The sequence below is a fragment of the Somniosus microcephalus genome, chromosome 9 (assembly GCF_052327205.1).
Source record: "Somniosus microcephalus isolate GS21.2 chromosome 9, FLI_Smic_1.0, whole genome shotgun sequence".
Taxonomy (NCBI): Eukaryota; Metazoa; Chordata; class Chondrichthyes; order Squaliformes; family Somniosidae; genus Somniosus; species Somniosus microcephalus.
In genome coordinates this window covers 110,512,829-110,533,825 of record NC_140995.1, presented here as the reverse complement: position 1 = coordinate 110,533,825, position 20,997 = coordinate 110,512,829, and the positions used below count along the sequence as shown (strand labels likewise).

Below are 20,997 nucleotides of genomic sequence, written 5' to 3'. Positions count from 1 at the left end.
AATACTCACGAAGAAGTAGGAGCTAACAAGTAGAAGAGGAAAAAAATGAACTTGCATTTATATATCATCTTGTCACATCCTCACGACATCCCAAAGCAGTTCAGAGCCACGGCATTACTTGCTTAAGTGCAGTCACTTATGTGGGTAAACAAAGCAGCTATCTTGTATGTATTAAGGTCCCATGAACAGCAATGAGATAAATGATCAGTTAACTGTTTTTGGTAGAGGAAAGAATGTTGGCTTGGACACCAGGAGAATTCCCTGATCACATTCAAGTAATAATGGGATCTGCTACATCCACCAGAACAGGTAGACAGGGCCAAATGGGACCTTGGTTTAACATCTCATCTGAAAGATGGCACTTCCAACAATGCAGTACTCCATCTGTACTGCACTGTAGTGCCAGCCTAGATTATGTGCTTAAATCCCTGCCCCATTCTGTCTATACTCAGGAGTTATTTCACCAGTAAGGGTTTTCCTTAAAGAGGAAGTACAGTCTCTGGGTAGGACCTTTTTGTGGCGTACTCAACCATGGAATTTGAAATGTTCTTGATATGTGCAGAAGATATCAATGTTATATTAAAAATATTATACTAGCTCTGCCGGTGGTTTAGCAAGTTTATCCAATGATTAGCTGTGCCAGAACAGACTTAGAAAATTCCAAATTTAATTTGCAGTCAGTGCTGAGATGGCTGATCTCAGTGGTGGTACAATTGACCTCGGGCCCTTTCAGTGGAGAGTGGAAAACTCAATCAAGAATTCTTCTCCTGATTGCTACCCAATGACTCTTGCTGGGAGTGTGCGTATATGGATTGTGGGTAAGGACACAATCTGGCTTGGTTATAATGGACCTCATGATTGAATAGTCAGCTGCTACATAAATAATGGACATTTCTTTACTGAGTCTGTATACATTACCTTTTGAAAACACAAAATCATGGAACTAGATAGCACCAGTATGTACCAGTTCAGAATTGGGTATTGAAGCCAGAGAGGAAAAGGCTGAGACTGTCTGAGAGCTACTGTAACAAGCATATATGAGCCAGTTATTGGGAGATGGAGCCTGAACTGGTTGGATTGAGAAACACTGAAGTCTGGCTTGCAGGAAATGGTGGATATAAAAGATCCCTTGGCACTATTCGAAGAAGAGCACGAGAGTTTTCCCCAGTGTCCTGACCAATATAGTTATCCCTTGCCCAACGTTATTAAAACAGATTGTCTGACCATTCTTTCAATGCTGTTTATGGGACCTTGCTGTGTGCAAAGTTGGCTGACTCGTTTCTTACATTACAACATTGACTACACTTCAAATCTAAAGTACTTGGTTGTAAAACGCTTTGAGACATCCTGAGGTCATGAAAAGCACAACAAAATGCAGTTTCTTTCTTGACAGCTCTCCTAGGCTACCATCCAGTCATCCACCCCACCCAACAGGCTGAATTTATTTCATGGCTCACTTTCTGCATTGCAGAAATCGCTGCCAAGTACCTCACCCGAATCCGCCTTTTCCTGCAGCCTACCCCGCTTGTTCACCTGGCCGCCAACGCCTCCATCTGGCCCCCTCCCCTATGAGGCAGCTCGCCTCCCACACGCTCAATTGTGTTACCTCCCAGGATGAGCCCTGAGAATAGGCACTGACAGCAGCCCAGAATGGGCCCTGAAAACGAGCTGCAAGACTAGTGAGGTAGGGAGGCCAACAAACGGGTGCAAGACTGGCGAATAAATGATATAGAAACATAGAAGATAGGAGCAGGAGTAGGCCATTCAGCCCCTCGAGCCTGCTCTGCCATTCAATGCGATTGTGGCTGATCATCCAAATTCAGTACCCGGTCCCTGCTTTCTCCCCATATCCCTTGATCTCTTTAGCCTTAAAAAATATATCCAACTCCTTCTTGAATATATTTAATGTATTGGCCTCTACTGCCTTCTGTGGTAGAGAATTCCACAGGTTCACCACTCTCTGGGTGAAGAAATTCCTCCTCATTTCAGTCCTAAATGGCTTACCCCTTATCCTTAGACTGTGTCCCCTGGTTCTGGACTCCCCGACCATCGGGAACATCCTTCCTGCATCTAGTCTGTCCAGTCCTGTCAGAATTTTATAAGTTTCAATGAGATCCCCTCTCATTCTTCTAAACTCCAGCGAGTACAAGCCCAATTGACCCAATCTCTCCTCATACGTCATTCCTGCCATCCCAGGTATCAGCCTGGTGAATCTTCGCTGAACTCCTTCCACGGCAAGAACATCCTTCCTCAGATAAGGCGACCAAAACTGCACACAATACTCAAGGTGTGGTCTCACCAAGGCCCTGTACAACTGCAAGACATCCTTGTTCCTGTACTCGAACTCTCTCGCTACGAAGGCCAACATACCATTTGCCTTCTTAACCGCCTGCTGCACCTGCATGCTTACCTTCAGCGTATTGGGCAGCAAGAAGCAGTATTTAAAAATGTCCCAATTAAATATGACCATGGCCCAGTGAACCCATCGGAGGGGGTGGGGGGAGGGAAGGAGCGGAGCTAAAAACATTGTGGGGAAAGAAAGGCAGCTGTGTGGGAGAGGGGTGAAGTGCAGGAGTGAATATATATTTTTAACTTTTAGATTTACTTGTAAAAATACAGTAATCCCTCCCCAACCGCGGGGGATAAACCCCTGAAAACCCCCATGGTTGGTAAAACCGCGGTTGGAAAATATAAGACCTTATGGAAAAAATGGGGTTAGGGGGAAACGCGGCCGCATTTACACTCGTCAGAGCCTAAGTAAGTTGCTTTATTTTAAATAACACAATAAAACAGATCATCAATCGAGGGGGGTGAATGCGGAGAAGCGACATCGTGGCTGGTTGATGCAACTGAGTCATCAACTGGGCGGTTCTTAAAGAATTCTGCGATGGATGGTTGACTCATTTTTTTTCTGAATATCTTTCTGGACCTGCTTGTGTGCTCTTTTCGCTATTGATTCACCTTTACCACTGAGATTACGCTTAGGGGCCATGATTAAGGGCTAAACAGAACAATACAATACTGTAATTAAAGGCAAAATGGGTAGCAATGAGACGACGTTCTCACACACACACAGTATTTCCACGAGTGGAGCGAGACCACGAGTGGTAGTAATTATGCTGAAAAGAGCGGCGCAGATGAATGGAGTCTCGTGTTTGGAAGTGCGACCCGTGAAACTTGAAAATTAAAAACCGTGTATACGCAAAATTCACTGCCGCGGTTGGCAAAATTTATTGCAGAGAGGAAACCTTGTATACTTGAAATCCGCATATGGCAAAACCGCGGTTGGGGCGGGATTCCTGTACCTCCTTTACTTACCTACACCAACATGGCCAGAAACTAGACCTGCACACATATTCGACCAATTTAAAAAAAAAACTTTATACCTCTCAGAATACTATATAACTGCTATTGTTTTAGCAGGCCCAGAAATTCGGGTCGGGGGCTTCCCGCAGGTGCAAGCCCCCGACCTGCACTTACCTACCGCGCCGGCCGTCGAGGTGTGGGCCCGCGTGGGATTCTGATCCTGGGCCTCCTCCAACTGCCGGCGTGCAGTGCTTGCGTATCCCAGGGGTGCAGTTAGTTCGATGCGTCCCCTGGGATCACGTGGGCCATGGAGAGCCAATGGTAGCAGGGAATGCTTCATTCATAAGTTTGACAGGAAGAACTGTCAAACTAATAAATACTGTAAGCCCCAAAACATCACTAAAACTTCAAATACATTTTTTTAAAATCACATTTTTAAAATAAACTATAAATTACATGAAATAACTATTTTAAATAATAATTTAAATTTTTGAAAAAATTAATTACATTTTCTAACGGGGCTAAAAATAAACTTACCTTTCTTTAAAGTATTTAAAAATAATAAACCTGTAGAAAAAATGTTTTAATTTTAATTAATTCACCACTTACCTTGTAAAAAGCAGGCCTTGCGCCTGCTTTTTAAAAAAGTGTAACTCCTGGAGACTTACCCTCCCGGGAAAACCTGCAAAAAAAAGTAAGATTGATACGCACGCGCTGCCTCTCCCGCGCACGCGTTCCACCTCTGAACCCCTTCTTTCAGGGGAGGAAGTGCCGGTTTCCCGCGAATGCACGAAACCGGCACTTCCATTGGGCTTACGGGTGAGTACCCCATGCGTACTCACCCGTGGAGACCCGAATTTCTGGGCCATTATCTCAGTTAACTTTGAAAAGCCCTTATCACATCGCCACCTACAGGCATAACAGGTACTGGAGGTAAAGGTTGACTCCTCCATAGATTTTGGCACACAGTACTGTATATGGATCTTGATATAGGAGCTTTCAATGCATTTTGAATGCAATGTTGCAACCCACTCAGCATTTTTATATATATAATGGATATACACATAAATTGTTATCTCAAATTAACAAATTAAATTTACTGAAACTTTAGTAAATGAGTTATGTGAAAGACAGGGGTAAATCATTTTAACCTTGAGATATCTGAACTGGTTGATAGGGTTAATGCTGGGAAAATGTTTCCCCTGGCTGGGGAATCTAAACATGGGGTCACAGTCACAGAATAAGGGTAGGTCATTTAGGACTGCGATGAGAAGAAATTTCTTCACTCAAAGGGTTGTGAATTTTTGGAATTCTCTACCCCAGAGGGCTGTAGATGCTCAGTTGTTGACTATTCCAACGCACTCCTGGCTGGCTTCCCACATTCCCCCCTACGTAAACTTGAGGTCATCCAAAACTCGGCTACCCGTGTCCTAACTTGCACCAAGTCCCGTTTGTCCATCACCTACATTGGCTCCCGGTTAAGCAGCGGCTCAATTTCAAAATTCTCATCTTTGTTTTCAAATCCCTCCATGGCCTCGCCCCTTCCTATCTCTCTAATCTTCTTCAGCCCCACAACCCCCCCCAAGATATCTGCACTCCTCTAATTATAATCGCACAATCTTTGGTGGCCATGCCTTCTGTTGCCTAGGCCCTAAGCTCTGGAATTCCGTCTAAACCTCTCCGCCTCGCTACCTCTCTTTCCTCCTTTAAGATGCTCCTTAAAATCTACCTCTTTGACCAAGCTTTTGGTCACCTGCCCTAATTTATCCTTATGTGGATCGGTGTCAAATTTTGTGTCTTAAAATACTCCTGTGCAGCGCCTTGGGACGTTTTACTATGTTAAAGGCACTATATAAATACAAGTTGTTGTTGTTATATTCAAGACAGAGATCGATTACATTTTTGGGAATCAAGGGATATGGGGATAGTGCGGGAAGGTGGAGTTGAGGTAGAAGATCAGCCATGATCTTATTGAATGGCAGCACAGGCTTGAAGGGCCAAATGGCCTACTCCAGCTCCTGTTTATGTTTTTATCTCTGCATACTGTAACAAAACAAAACACCATGGGTTTTGGAAATCTGAAATAACAGAAAATGCTGGAAAACACTCAGCAGGTCAGGCAGCATCTGTGGAGAGAGAAACTGCTTTCTGATGAAAGCTCATCGACCTGAAATGTTAACTCTGCTTCTCTCTCCATAGATGCTGCCTGACCTGCTGAGTATTTCCAGCATTTTCTGTTTTTTATCTCAGCATACTGTATTATCCTCAGAATTTTCCTACATTGCAACAGTGACAGCACTTTATAAAGTACTTAACTGGCTGTGAAGTACTTTGGGACTTCTTGAGGTCGCAAAAGGCGCTATATAAATGAAAGTACTTTCTTTACTTGTAGACAGCAGAGGGTAGGGGAGTACGTGGTCCCCAAATCCTCATCTATATAAATATTTTAACAAATGTGCAATTGAGTTACACAGACCATGAGGTGGTAGAAGGAGGTTGAAGCAACTTACCTCATTACATACATCACCTTCCTCAAGCAGAGTCCCCCTCATTACCCAGAATGAAGCAGGACCTTCGAGCATGCGCACACGACAATTTCCCGACTGCCCATGCGCAGTCACATCGTCCAACATTAATTTCGATTCTGAGGCCCAAGAATGCAGATCTGCAATGTGTTTCTACTAAAGCCGTTTTAGTCGGGGAAAAAATTGGCATCTCTTTTTTTTTGTTAGAACCTGCAGGCTTGCATCACGGACGCTAAGTTAGGGCCCGGACATGGCGATGCTGGCGGAGCGTGAGTATAAGCCGGGCACGTGCGCTGCTGTAGAATGTCCCCGGAGCCCGCGATGACCGCGGGTTCTCTGCTCTGGAATGTCCACGGAGCCCGCGATGACCGCGGGTTCTCTGCTCTGAAATGTCCCCGGAGCCCGCGATGTCCGCGGGTTCTCTGCTCTGAAATGTCCCCGGAGCCCGCGATGTCCGCGGGTTCTCTGCTCTAGAATGTCCCCGGAGCCCGCGATGTCCGCGGGTTCTCTGCTCTAGAATGTCCCCGGAGCCCGCGATGTCCGCGGGTTCTCTGCTCTAGAATGTCCCCGGAGCCCGCGATGTCCGCGGGTTCTCTGCTCTAGAATGTCCCCGGAGCACGCGATGTCCGCGGGTTCTCTGCTCTAGAATGTCCCCGGAGCCCGCGATGTCCGCGGGTTCTCTGCTCGTTCTAAAATTGACTTAAGTTTGTGGCGATGCATTGGGACTGTTTACTGCAATACAGCGTACTGCACCGCTGGATTGTTGAAAGCCATTCATTAAATGTTTTCAACATCTGTGGTGTAAACTAATCTTAATCACTGATACAGGTGTTGGGATGCTCAAATCCACTCCAACAGAGTGGCTCCCGGTGCTGTCCCACATTGCCCTGCCTGCCATTCACTGCGACGCCACCGTGCTCCGTGAGATGGAAAAAATCCCGAGCAACACTCGACCTTCCCATTTACGAAGACTTGAAAAACCCACCAAGAAAGTGCTTATAATCCGCGCCGGCCATTCTGGGAAATAGCAGCCAATATTCATGCAGCTGGTATCAACCCACTATCGAGATGGGACGTGGGACGCATGCAACATAAAGAACCAAAATCTCATCACTGACCCAGCAGCAGAGGCCCCTGGCTTCGACTTCCCTTGAAGACCGTGGACAGCACTCAACCGAATCGGCACAGGGCATGGACGATGGGGCCACCTGCTCCACAAGTGGAAGATGAGGGATGACCCGAAGTGCGACTGTGGTCGTGAGTCCCAGACCATGGAACACATCACATCAACCTGCCCACTATGATCTGTTGCGGGAGGCACCTCATTTTGCCGCCTTGTTTCTCATGAGGCCATTGAATGAATAGCTAAACTAGACGTCCCATTATAAGCTTTTCCTGTCATACAAAACAACAACTGGTACAGGTGGCACTTTTAACTGTATTAGCACGGCATGTCCATATGATTAAGTTGAAGGTGCTGTACCGTCAGCTTTCTGTGGCCTATGTTAGATGATAGGAGGAACCTTGCACCCAGGTGATTGTCGGCCATTCACTACAACGCTTCAGTAATGTGGAGCTGCATATTATATATTTTCCGTGTTAAACTAACTTTCCCCGTTTCCCTCAAGTGGAAATGCTATCAAAAGACAAGTGGGTAAACTAATATGAATATAGGATTGTCATGATAATTTAAAATGGAGTGTGGAATGAACTATACAAAGTGCTTTCAGCAGTTTCCACCGGTTGCTGAAGTCTTTCAGTGAGTTGCTACGTATTGGTTGAGGTGTACGTGGATGTCCTGCATAAGATATAAAATCATTCCAGTTCAGTAGCTGCAATCTTACAGTGAAGTTAGTAGCATTGACCTTTATGGTTCATTTGCACCACTGTTGTTTAATGTCGATGTGACAGCGCAAACTGATGCAGTTTATCTCAGGAGTAAAGATGTAAAGTTGACTGCTTTGAAGTGGCACACGACCACATCAAGGAGGCAGCCTTGCACTGCTTTGGGATTGTGTTGATCCGCAACTGTTGCTGTTGTGGCGAACTTCTTAAATTTCCAATTTTAAACTTCTAGTGTTAGTAAAGAACTAAGGCCGTTCATTTTTTTTTTGGGTGGGGGGGCGTGGGGATGTTGAGGGTTATGAGGAGAGGTTGGAAAGTTTAGGACTGTTCTCCTTGGAACAGAGAAGGTTAAGTGGTGACCTGATGGAGGTTTTCAAGATGATGAGAGATTTTGATAGAGTAAATAGGGAAAAATGAATCCCTTTGGCGAGTGGGTCAGTACCTAGAGATTGTAGATTCAAAATCATTGGAAAAAGACCTAGAGGGGAGATGAGGAGAAACCTTTTTCACTGAGTTGTTGAGATCTGGAATGCTCTACCTGAAAAGGTGGTGGAAGCTGACTCCATAAATAATTTTAAAAGTGAGTTGGACAGGTACTTGAGGATGAGGAACTTACAGGGTTACGGGCACAAAGTGGGGATGTTGGACTAAACGCTGCGGCTCTTTCAAAGACCCAGCATAGGCACGAAGGGCCGAATGGGCTCCTTCTGTGCTGTAAGTTTCTATGATTTCTATTATCGGTGAGAAGAGCTCTGCTTACCCGCCCAGAGAGTGGTGCAGAACCACCAGTATAACTCTGCTGCCACTTCAGTACAGTTGAGATAAAGGAAGAAATATGAAATTAAAACAAAATACTGGAAACCAACAGCAAGCCTGTCAACATTTGAAGAGAGAAAAGAGATGTACATTATTAGATGTGCAAAATAATTTGCCACTGCTATCCTCCTTTCTAACCTCTGCCTCCTTCCCTTATCTCCTCTTCTCCCCATTTTCTTTTGTCTTCCTTTCACTTCCCAGTCTGGGTCCACTTATTCCCCTACTTGACCTGCACTTGACCTTGACTCCTTGTGTGGAATGCCAGGAGGGGGACTAGTGTCTCTGATGTAAGTCTAACTGCATTTGCAATCACTGTGAAATAGTGGGTCTATAATATATCAGCCATTTATTAAGAGAGTAGCAGCAGGGAATAGAATTCACTGTACCGGATGATTTTGTTAATTGTTTTATTTGTAGCCCGTAGAAAGCAGAAGTGGTCTGTGGATCCAAGGAACAACACCTGGAGCAACGATGAAACCAGATTTGGGCGGAAGATGTTGGAAAAAATGGGGTGGTCAAAAGGAAAGGTGACTATTAACAGCTAACAGAGAGTGAGATGTGTGAATTATTGCTGAGTAACTTGTCTGATTTTAATTACCGTATATTAAAAGAAATGCGCTGCAGTCATCCACTATCTCGGACACACATGCGATTCCTGACCTGCGCAGAGTTAGCTGATCTTAGCTGGGGCAGTGGTATGGGTGCTACATCATCCAGGAGTTCGAATCATAGAATGATACAGCATAGGAGGCCGCCATTTGGTCATTGTACCTGTGCCAGCTCTTTGAAAGAGCTATCCAATTAGTCCCATTCACCTGCTCTTTCCCCATAGCCCTGTAAATTTTTCCCCTGCAAGTATTTCAATTCCCTCTTTTGAAGTTATTATTGATTCTGCTTTCCCACGCTGTCGGGCAGTGCATTCCAGATCATAACAACTTGCTGCGAAAAACATTTCTCCTCATGTCGCCTCTGGCTCTTTTGCCTTAAATCTGTGTCCTCTGGTTACCAACCCTTCTGCCACTGGAAACAGTTTCTCCTTATTTACTCTGTCAAAGCCCTTCATGATTTAGAACACTTCTATTCAATCTCTTCTTAACCTTCTCTGATCTAAAGAGAACAAACCCAGCTTCTCTAATCTTTCCCACATAACCTAAGTCCTGCATCCCTGGTACCATTCAAGTTTTTAAAAAAAAAAAAAAAAAAAAAAAAATTACTGCGGATAAAAACAGAAAATGCTGGAAACACTCAACAGGTCAGGCAGCATCTGTGGAGAGAGAAACCGAGTTAACGCTTCAGGTTGATGACCTTTTGTTAGAACTGGAAAAGGTTAGAGATGTAACAGGTTTTAAGCAAGTGGCGGGGAGGAGGAAAGAACAAAAGGGAAGGTCTGTGATGGGATGGAAGGCAGGAGAGATTAGATGACAAAAGGGATGATGGTGCTGGGCAAAAGGGGGTGATAATGGGACAAGTAAAGAAGCAAAAGATGGGTCTAGAGGATGTGTAAATGACAACAGCAGAATTATTACGAACAGCTTCTGTCCCAAATAATGGGAGCAGTGGTTATGATCTGAAATTATTGAACTCGATGTTGAGTGTGGAAGGCTACAAAGTGCCTAATCGAAAGATGAGGTGCTGTTCCTCAAGCTTCTGTTGAGCTTCATACCATTCTAGTAAATCTCCTTTGCACCCCCTCTGCATCCTTCCTAAAGTGTGGTGCCCAGAATTGAACACAATACTTCAGCTGGGGCCTGACCAGAGATTTATAAAGGTTTAGAATAACTTCCTTGCTTTTGTACTCTATGCCCCTGTTTATAACACCAAGGATCTCATATGCATTTTTTTTAAACAGGTTTCTCAGCTTGCCCTTTCACCTTTAAATATTTCTGTATATACACCCCCAGGTCTCTCTGTTCCTGCAGCCCCTTTGAAATGGTACTATTTTAGTTTATATTGCCTCATTAATCCTGCAAAAATGCATAATTTCACGCTTCTCTGCGTTAAATTTCATCTGCCATGTGTCGGTCCATTTCACCAGTCTGTCTATGTCCTCCTGAAATCAGTTACTATCCTCCTCACTGTTTACTACATATCCGAGATTCCCGTCGTCTGCAAACTTTGAAATTATGCCCTGTATACCCAAGTCCAGGTCATTAATATATATCAAAAAGATCTGGTCCTAATACCAACCCCTGGGGAACACCGCTGTCTACTTCCCATCAGTCTGAAAAACAACTGTTCACCACTACTCTCTGCTCTGTCACTTAGCCAATTTCGTATCCATGCTGCCACAGCCCACTTAATACCTTGGGGTTCAATTTTGCTAATTAGTCTATTATGTGGTACTTTATCAAATGCCTTTTGAAAGTTCATATACATATCAACCACACTACCCTCATCAACCTTCTCTGTTACTTCATCAAAGAACTCAAAAAAAGTTGGTCAAATGAGATTTTCCTTTAACAAATCCTTGCTGACTGTCATTAATTAGCCCATATTTTTTCAAATGACAATTTTGTCTTGGATATTGTCTCTAAAAGTTTCCCCACTGTCATTAGGCTGACTGGCCTGTAGTTGCTGGGCTTATCCCTCTCCCCCTTTTTGAACAGGGGTGTAACATTTACAATCCTCCAGTCCTCTGGTACCATTCCCATATCCAAGGACGATAGGAAGATTGTGGCCAGAGCCTCCGCTGTCTCCACCCTCACTTCCGTCCGAAACCTAGGATGCATCCCATTCGGACTGGGTGACCTTTCTACTTTGAGCGGCAATCTTTTAAGTACCTCCTCTCTATCTATTTTTATCCTATCCAATTTCTCTACTACTTCCTACTTTACTGTGACATTGGCATCATCCTCGCTAGTGAAGACAGATGGAAAGTACTCATTTAGTACCTCAGCCATGCCTTCTGCCTCCACTAGAAGATCTCCTGTTTGATCCCTAATCGGCCCCACCTTTGCTTTGACTACCCTTTTACTATTTATATGTTTATAAAAGACTTTTGGGTTCCCTTTTATGTTACCTGCTAATCTATTCTCATACACTCTCTTAGCTCCTCATTCCCTTTTTCAGTTCTCCTCTGTGCTTTCTGTATTCAGCTTGGTTCTCCATTGTATTATGAGCTTGGCATATATTATAAGCCTCCATTTTAACTTCTTATATCTTTCGTTATCCAGAGAGCTCTAGCTTTGGATGACCTTCCTTTCCCCCTTGTTGCATTCTGCCCCACTGAAACATGCTCCACTTGCCCCACTTCATTCCCCAGAACCAGCACTGCTACCTTCCTCATTGGGCTGGAAACATACTGATCAAGAAAGTTCTCTTGTACACATTGCAGGAATTCCTCCCCCTCTTTGCTGCTCATACAATTATTTTCCCAGTCTATATTAGGATAATTTAGAGTATCACTACTCTAAAGTTCTTGCATCTTTCTGCAATTTGTCTGCAAATTTGCTTCTCTATTTCCTTCCCACTAGTTGGAGACCTACAGTATATATCCAGCAGCGTAATAGCTCCTCTATTGTTTCTTAATTCTAACCAGATAGATTTAAGTACATCATCCCTTTTCAATGCTGTAACAGTACCTTTGATCAATACTGCCACCTCCACCCTCCTTTTTTCCATTCCCTATCTTTCTTGAATACCTTGTAGCCAGGAATAGTAAGTGCCCATTCCTCCCCTTGTTTGAGCCAGATCTCAGTTATTGCCACATATCATAATCCCATGTGGCTACTTGGGCCTGCAGCTCACTAACCTTATTTACCATGCTCTGTAAACTCGCACACATGCACTCCAAACCCATCCAAGTCTGTAGGGAGGCAAAAGTCAGTCAGTGATCGTTCTCCTGATAGCTATTTAGCAACTGTGGTTGGAAGTGCATATGTTAAGTGGGGACAGCATTAAGTTTGCTTGTTTTTTTTTGGGGGGGGGGGTGCGCAAGAGTTGAGAAGGCAGTGAAAATACTAGCGATGTTGGATAATAAACTATGGCTAAAATAACCTTCCTGTCCCTGAAGTGTACTTTAATTCCAGTGGACTTAAATGGTATTCTATTGTAATCATTCTCTATAAGAGGCCATCAACTGTTTGTTGGAATGTAGGGCTACTGCACCAGCAGCTGTGCCATAAGTCTGGTGAGAAAGATCATGGCTAGGGTTAGATCTTTGCTCACTGGCTACAATGATGGCACTTCAAAAGTAATCCATTGAATGTACTTTGGGATGCCCTGAGGTCATGATGAGTTTCTACATAAATGCCTGTTCATTTTTTTCCCTAATTTTCTTCCCTCCACCCCATAAGAATGGGTTACAGACCATTAGTGTGTCAGGATTATCAGAAGCTGCTGTGTCAAGAGAGAGATGAAATCTTGGCCAAATGGCTACCATTACAGGAAACTTTGGTTTATCCGGAGGTTAACTGTCCGGAATGCTCGAGCCACCGGCAAAAATCAGGAGCCGTTTCGTTAGGTTTTTTTTCTTTGTTTTTTTTTCACCAGTCAGGCTCTGCAAGGTCTCGCTGAAGCTGTTGCTAAGCTACAGAGACGCTTGCAAGGTACGGCCGACTGTTTAGAAGCACAGGGTTTGTTGCCAGATACGGAGCTCAAAATCTCCGTATGTTTCAACATTAGCGCTGGTTTGTCCGGCAGTTTTGATGGGACGGCAACAGCTTGGTCCCGTCGGTGCCGGATAGCACAAAGTTTCCTGTATATGTGTAACATCTTGTAAATGCATGCACCTACTATGTTTTATTGCCATTGTTCCTAATGACCAAAAAAAAGGGATTCTTTATTTACTCTACAAATTAAAAAAAAAAATTGGTGGTAAATTATTAAAAGAATTAAGCCTTAATGAGAATCATCAGGACAAAAAAAAAATGTATGCTTCATTTTCTGATAGAAAATGGGAGTAAACAGTGCAAATAAATTGTCCCTCTTACTAGTTACAGGTTTAAAGAAAACAAATCTAGTTTTATTTAGATTTTAAAATAAGTTTGCATTTTTTGATGGTGAATTAGAGAACAGAATACCACATATCACACCTCCATGTTCATCTGATAGCGATACACAAAACCAAATCTGTCAACCCTGAAAAATCACCTCGTGGTGAAAGTCAGTTAAAAAGTGAATGGGAACAATTTTAAAATTTAGAAATTTATCGATAGAAATTTGTTAAAATGAAAATGAATAAGATACTGTACTCAAAAAAAAAAAAACAGCATAGGAATTGTTTTGCAAGATTTTTTAGATTGTTTTTGAAAGTAATTAAATCATTTTCAGATGTTTGAAGTCATTCCAACACACTGAAAACCTTACTTATCTGAAATGTATAGAAACTGTGGTGATATAATCTTGTGACAAATTAATGTTAGGAGTGGAAATATTTACTTGTTTCATTTGTGCAAGCTAAATAAAATGCTAATTAATTAGTGCTGGAAATCGATAGGGGAATGTGTTTTGTATTAGAGTCTGGAGTTTTTGACTTGCTGGGTAATTTAGGAAGAAGGCAAAATTTTAAAACTAACAAGGGATAGGCATGTTATATTGGGGGAAATATCTTAAATTTTATTAGCAAACTTGTATTTCCATCACCAATTGAAATATTTCATGTATCTAGTATAAGGTAACAAAAAGGCAGACCATTACAGCTAGATACTGGCTTTTTGATAAATTTGTGTCCCTAACTTATTAACAAAACATTGATTTTTTTTTTGTTTCCCAGGGTCTTGGGGCTCGCGAGCAGGGGTCAACAGAAAATATTAAAGTCCAGGTGAAGAACAACACAGTGGGTCTGGGAACAACCAAGACTCATGAGGTGAGTTTTGTAGCAGTACCCAAATTATTAAGTATGGACCTTAAATGCATGTAATTTATGGTTGCCATGAATCCAGTATGCTACACTATTTAAAAATTATAAATATCTTGAATGTATTCCATTATTTGATGTACTTGATCTCCCATGACCTTGCTTATCATCCAAAATTTAAAAAGAATTGGAATTCTGTAGGTTTCAGCAGCTAATGCTGCTGGCAGGGCTTGCTGATAAATCAAGCCCCAGTTTTGTACAGGATCCTAGAGCTCAACCAGGCTCAGGTCTTCAGCTTAAGAACTTGAATTTTTAAATGCTTGCAATTGCTTCAACTTATTTAAACCTTTAAAAGTCAACTTTTAAGTGGTTAGTTAATTCCATGAACTTTTTCAGTTTTTTCGTGCGGAATAATGGTTGCTTTCAGTGCTTGCTGGGGGCGGGGGAGGAATATGACCGTGAGATCGGATTGGTTCCTGCTAACCATGTGAATAACGAGGTTTGCACAGATCATTCAGAAAGCAAGTTGGAAGACTACACTCATAGAATCATATATTAATACAGGCACAAAAATGTTAAACTAGTGCAATGTCACCAAGTGTCTGCTGGTGTTGGAGGTGCATTAGATCAACCCGGGTGGGTGGCCCTTGGCTTTTTGACCTCACTTGGTTTCTGCCCATAATGGCACAATTGAGTTGGGTGGAGCAAAGCTATTGTATTTTGTTCCATTTATTTTATTCAAGGGTGTGAGAATTTCCTGATAATTTTAGGGAAATTAAGAAAATGAGGGCTATAGTTATGCAGTGTTCATGGGTAGATCTGGTTTTAAAATGTACTTTTTAGAGGTGGGATAGATAAATTAATATGCCTGCTACAGTATATTGAAACAAAAATATTCCTAACATTTCAGACAAAAATGTCAGATCCAAATTCTTAAACTAGTGTCTGTTTTCATTATAAATTACAACTTGGGAACTATTGTGTAGTTGGGAAGTACTCTGTTTCCAGGGAAAGTGCCAGTGAAGTAGTTTCCCCCCCCCCCCCCCCCCCAACCTCCACTAACAGTACATTCGAACATGTTGTAATTCAGCAGGAGTTGCACTGGAAAGATAAATAACTTTTTATGTAAATAGTTCTAACAATGTATACTTTAAGCATTAAAATTGAAATGGTACATGAGCTGAGACTATAAACACCAGAGAATAAAAAACAAAAAAAAATCTGGAAATCAGTATCTGAAAGAAAAAAAATGGTTAAGGTTTCAGCTTTTGATCCAGGTTTTGATGAAATGTTCCATCTGAAATGTTAACCATGTTCTTCCTTTCAGATGTTGATTAAGCTGCTTTGTACTTTGTGTGTTTTGTTTCAGATTTGTACTATTGTTTATATGTATTTTTACTAATAAAAATCATAAAGTTTAACAGTGACCTTTTACTTTTTTGATTAGGACAACTGGATTGCACACCAAGATGAATTTAACCAGCTTTTGTCTAAACTGAATGACTGCCACGGACAGAATGGCAAGTACAGTCGTATTTAGTTTGGTCATGCAGTTTGTCCTTTCTGTTCAATATATAGTAAAGGTCACTGGGTAACATCATTGCTATAGTGATGTACAGCCGTCACCATTCCATACTCATGGATGACACTAATTGAGGCAAAGATTTTGTATATCTGGTCATACTCAGAATAGGTATCTATCGTATGGCTTTTGAATGGAGCTGTTGACTAAAGTGCCTGGACAGTAGAGTTTCTTTGTTGCCACAGAAACAGATGGCATTTTGTATCCTGGAATGGAAAGTTGGTTTGTCCCAACTAACACTAAAGAAATTTAAAGGTACAGTGCTATTCCACTATCTAAAATTCAACATGTGTATTATTATTATTATCCTTTAAATTAAATTTGTGCAAGTTCTCAATTTCACACACACATATCTTTCTGTAACCCTTGCAAACCATGCATCTGCACCTAAATACTCTGCTCCCAATTATCCTAGACCCTTGGATCACCCTCCCAATCAGCACAGTCCTCCATTCCCCAGTTCTGTTATGCACAATTCCTACAGCCTACCTTCTACCTACTTGCAACCTGGAATGTTTTTCCTACCATCATCTTCTGTATCCTGGGCTTTAAAAAAAAAAAACGAATGTCCTTTAGGGAAGGAAAGCCGCCGTTCTATCCAAGTCTGGCCTATATTGTGACTCCAGTCCCACACCAATGTGGTTGAATCTTAACCTTCGTTTGAAGTGTATTCCGTTGTATTAAACTAATACAAAGAATAACTTACAGTGGTTCAAGAAGAAGACCCACCACCACCTTCTCCGGGCAACTTGGGAATGGGCAGCAAATGCCGGCCTTGCCAGTGATGCCCACATTCCGTGAATGAATGGGGGGGAAAAAGATAACATTAACTGCGTAGTTAGATGAACATTTAATAGTAATGAAGGCCACTGAGGAGGAGAGGGGAGGAGGGGGGGGGAGAGGGGGGGGAGGGGGGGAAGAGAGGGGGAGGGGAGGAAAGGGGAGGGAGGGGGGAGAGGAGGGGAGGAAAGGGGGAGGCGAGGGGGGGAGGAGAGGGGTAGGCGGGGGGAGGGAGGAGAGGGGGGGGGGGGGGAGGGGAGGAGAGGGGGGGGGGGAGGGAGGAGAGGGGAGGAGGGGGGGGGGGGGAGGGGAGGAGAGGGGGGGGGAGGGAGGAGAGGGGAGGAGAGGGGGGGGGGGGGAGGGAGGAGAGGGGAGGAGAGGGGGGAGGGGAGGAGAGGGGGGGGGGGGAGGGAGGAGAGGGGAGGAGAGGGGGGGGGGGGGGGAGGAGAGGGAGGAGAGGGGGGGGGAGGGAGGAGAGGGGAGGAGAGGGGGGGGGGGAGGGAGGAGAGGGAGGAGAGGGGGGGAGGGGGGGGAGGGAGGAGAGGGGGAGGAGAGGGGGGGGAGGGGGGAGGAGAGGGGAGGAGAGGGGGGGGGAGGGGGGAAGAGAGGGGGAGGGGAGGAAAGGGGGAGGAGGGAGGGAGAGGGGAGGAAAGGGGGAGGCGAGGGAGGGAGGAAAGGGGGAGGCGAGGGGGGGAGGAGGGGGGGAGGCGGGGGGAGGAGGAGAGGGGGGGAGGAGGAGAGGGGGGAGGAGGAGAGGGGGGGGGAGGAGGAGAGGAGGAGGAGGGAGGGGGGAGGAGGAGGGAGTAGGGAGGGGGGAGGGGGAGGAGGAGGGGGGGGGAGGGGGGGGGAGGAGGAGAGGGGGGGAGGGGGGGGGAGGAGGAGAGGGGGGGAGGGGGGGAGGGGGGGAGGAGGGAGAGGGGGGGGGAGGGGGGGGAGGAGGAGAGGGGGGGGAGGAGGGAGAGGGGGGGGGGGAGGAGAGGAGGAGGGAGAGGGGGGGGGAGGAGGGAGAGGAGGAGGAGGAGGGGGGGAGGAGGGAGAGGGGGGGGGAGGAGAGGAGGAGGAGGAGGAGGGGGGGGGGGAGGAGAGGAGGAGGGAGGAGGAGGGGGGGGGAGGAGGAGGGGGGGGGGAGGGGGGAAGAAGAGAGGGGGAGGGGAGGAAAGGGGGAGGAGGGAGGGAGAGGGAGGAAAGGGGGGAGGCGAGGGAGGGAGGAAAGGGGGAGGCGAGGGGGGGAGGAGGGGGGGGGGGAGGCGGGGGAGGAGGAGAGGGGGGGGAGGAGGGAGGGGGGGAGGAGGAGAGGGGGAGGAGGAGAGGGGGGGAGGAGAGGAGGAGGAGTAGGGGGGGGGGAGGGGGGGAGAGGAGTAGGGGGGGGGGAGGGGGGGGAGGAGGAGAGGGGGGGAGGGGGGGGGAGGGGGGGAGGAGGAGAGGGGGGGAGGGGGGGAGGAGGAGAGGGGGGGAGGAGGGAGAGGGGGGGGAGGGGGGGAGGAGGAGAGGGGGGGGAGGAGGGAGAGGGGGGGGAGGAGAGGAAGGAGGGAGAGGGGGGGGAGGAGGGAGAGGAGGAGGAGGAGGGGGGGAGGAGGGAGAGGGGGGGGGAGGAGAGGAGGAGGAGGAGGAGGGGGGGGGGGAGGAGAGGAGGAGGAGGAGGGGGGGGAGGAGGAGGAGGGGGGGGGGGGAGGAGAGGAGGAGGAGGAGGAGGGAGGGGGGGGGAGGAGAGGGGGGGAGGAGGGAGGAGAGGGGGGGAGGAGGGAGGAGAGGGGGGGAGGAGGAGAGGGGGGGGAGGAGGAGAGGGGGGGGGAGGAGGAGAGGGAGGGGAGGAGGAGGAGGGGGGGAGGAGGAGGGGGGGAGGAGGGGAGAGGGGGGGGAGGAGAGGAGGAGGGGGGAGGAGGAGGGGGGGAGGAGGGAGGGAGGGAGGGGAGGAGAGGGAGGGGGGAGGAGGGAGGGAGGAGAGGGAGGGGGGAGGAGGAGAGGGAGGGGGGAGGAGGAGAGGGAGGAGGGGGGAGGAGGAGGGAGGGAGGAGAGGGGGGGAGGAGGGAGGGAGGAGAGGGGGGGAGGAGGGAGAGGGGGGGGAGGAGGGAGAGAGGGGGGGGAGGGGGGGGAGGAGGGGGGGAGGGGGGAGGAGGGGGGGAGGAGAGGGAGGGGGGGAGGAAGGGGAAGGGAGGGAGGGAGGGAGGGGGAGGAGAGAGAGGGGAGAGGGGGAGGGAGGGAGGAAAGGGGAAGGAAAAGGGGAGGGAGGAAAGGGGGAGGGGGAGGAAAGGGGGAGGGGGGGAGGAAAAGGGGGGGGAAGGAAAGGGGGAGGGGGGAGGAAAGGGGGGGGAAGGAAAGGGGAGGGGAGGGGGGGAGGAAAGGGAGGGGGGGGAGGAAAGGGGGAGGGGAAAGGGAGGAAAGGGAAAGGGGGGGAGGGGAGGGGGGGAGGAAAGGGGAGGGGGGGGGAGGAGGGGGAGGGGGGGGGAGGAAAGGGGAGGGAGGAAAGGGGGAGGGGAGGAAAGGGGGAGGGGGAGGAAAGGGGGAGGGGAGGGAGGGGGGGAGGAAAGGGGAGGGGGGGAGGGGAGGAGGGGGGGAGGAAAGGGGAGGGGGGGAGGAAAGGGGAGGGGGGGAGGGGAGGAAAGGGGAGGGGGGAGGGGAGGAAAGGGAGGGGGAGGAAAGGGGGGAGGGGAGGGAGGGGGGAGGGGAGGGAGGGGGGAGGAAAGGGGGAGGGGGGGAGGGGGAGGGAGGGGGGAGGAAAGGGGGAGGGGAGGGAGGGGGGGGAGGGGAGGGAGGGGGGAGGAAAGGGGGAGGGGAGGGAGGGGGGGGAGGGGAGGGAGGGGGGAGGAAAGGGGGAGGGGAGGGAGGGGGGGAGGAAAGGGGGAGGGGGGGGGAGTGAGGGGGGGAGGGGAGGGAGGGGGGGAGGAAAGGGGGAGGGGGGGAGGAAAGGGGGAGGGGGGGGAGGAAAGGGGGAGGGGAGGGAGGGGGGGGAGGAGAGGGGGCGGAGGGGGAGGAGGGGGGGAGGCTGAGGGGGGGAGGAAAGGGGGAGGGGAGGGAGGGGGGGGGGGAGGAAGGGGGGGGAGGGGAGGGAGGGGGGGGGAGGAAGGGGGGGGAGGGGAGGGGGGGAGGAAGGGGGGGGGAGGGGGGGAGGAAGGGGGGAGGGGAGAGGAAGGGGGAGGGGGGAGGGAAAGGGGAGGGGGGGAGGGAAAGGGGAGGGGGGGAGGAGGGGGGGAGGGAAAGGGGAGGGGGGGAGGAAGGGGGGAGGGGGAGAGGAAGGGGGAGGGGGGAGGAAGGGGAGGGGGGGAGGAAAGGGGAGGGGGGGGGAGGGAGGAAAAGGGGAGGGGAGGGGGGAGGAAAAGGGGAGGGAGGGGGGGAGGGAAAAGGGGAGGGGAGGGGGGAGGGGGGGAGGAAAGGGGAGGGGGGGGAGGAAAGGGGGAGGGGGGAGGGAAAGGGGAGGGGGGGGAGGAAAGGGGGAGGGGGGGGAGGGAAAGGGGAGGGGGGGAGGAAAGGGGGAGGGGGGGAGGGGAGAGGAAAGGGGGGGAGGGGGAGGGGGGAGGAAAGGGGAGGGAAAGGGAGGGGAGGAGGAAAAGGGGGGAAGGGGAGGAGGAAAGGGGGAGGGGAGGAGGAAGGGGAGGGGAGGGGGGAAGGAAAGGGGAGGAGGGGAGAAAGGGGGAGGGGGGGAGGAAAGAGGGGGGTGGAAGGAGAGGGGGGAGACGGAGGGGAGGGCCTGGGGACTTGCGCCCCGTCAGCCCGAGCCCCGCCCCCGTCAGCCCCGATCTCCCGAGCCCCCGCCCCCCCGATCTCCCCGAGCCCCCGCCCCCCCGATCTCCCGAGCCCCCGCCCCCCGATCTCCCCGAGCCCCCGCCTCCCGATCTCCCGAGCCCCGCCCCCCCGATCTCCCATCTCCCGAGCCCCGATCTCCCGAGACCCCCGCCCCCCCGATCTCCCGAGAACCCCGCCCCCCCGATCTCCCATCTCCCGAGCCCCGATCTCCCGAGACCGCCCCCCGATCTCCCATCTCCCGAAGCCCCGATCTCCCGAGACCCGCCCCCCGATCTCCCGAGACCCGCCCCCCGATCTCCCGAGACCCGCCCCCCCCGATCTCCCGATCTCCCATCTCCCGAGCCCCCGATCTCCCGAGACCCGATCTCCCGAGCCCCGCCCCCCGATCTCCCGAGCCCCGCCCCCCGATCTCCCCGAGCCCCGCCCCCGATCTCCCGAGCCCCGCCCCCGATCTCCCGAGCCCCCGCCCCCGATCTCCCGAGCCCCGCCCCCGATCTCCCGAGCCCCGCCCCCGATCTCCCGAGCCCCGCCCCCCGATCTCCCGAGCCCCGCCCCCCGATCTCCCGAGCCCCGCCCCCCGATCTCCCGAGCCCCGCCCCCCAACG

At 49.2% G+C, this 20,997-nt stretch overlaps 1 protein-coding gene and 1 long non-coding RNA gene across 4 annotated transcripts in view; one reads left to right on the top strand and one right to left on the bottom strand.

Annotated features, from left to right (window-relative positions):
• LOC147112594 (uncharacterized) overlaps positions 1-5,906 on the bottom strand; it is a 36,692-nt gene extending 30,786 nt beyond the window's left edge. The window contains exon 1 of the long non-coding RNA XR_015079528.1: positions 5,817-5,906. This is a non-coding gene — a long non-coding RNA (uncharacterized LOC147112594). The remainder of the gene's footprint in view (positions 1-5,816) is intronic.
• An 18-nt stretch (positions 5,907-5,924) lies between these two features.
• pinx1 (PIN2 (TERF1) interacting telomerase inhibitor 1) overlaps positions 5,925-20,997 on the top strand; it is a 115,557-nt gene continuing 100,484 nt past the window's right edge. Inside the window, exons 1-5 of one of the 3 annotated variants that reach the window (XM_085997008.1) lie at positions 5,928-6,100; positions 8,694-8,779; positions 8,910-9,019; positions 14,206-14,298; positions 15,737-15,809. In XM_085997008.1, the coding sequence (XP_085853134.1) occupies positions 8,987-9,019; positions 14,206-14,298; positions 15,737-15,809 (199 nt within the window). In that variant the 5' untranslated portion in view covers positions 5,928-6,100; positions 8,694-8,779; positions 8,910-8,986. Of the gene's footprint in view, positions 6,101-8,693; positions 8,780-8,909; positions 9,020-14,205; positions 14,299-15,736; positions 15,810-20,997 lie in introns of all 3 variants that reach the window. The other 2 variants (XM_085997009.1, XM_085997007.1) reach the window with 2 other exon arrangements.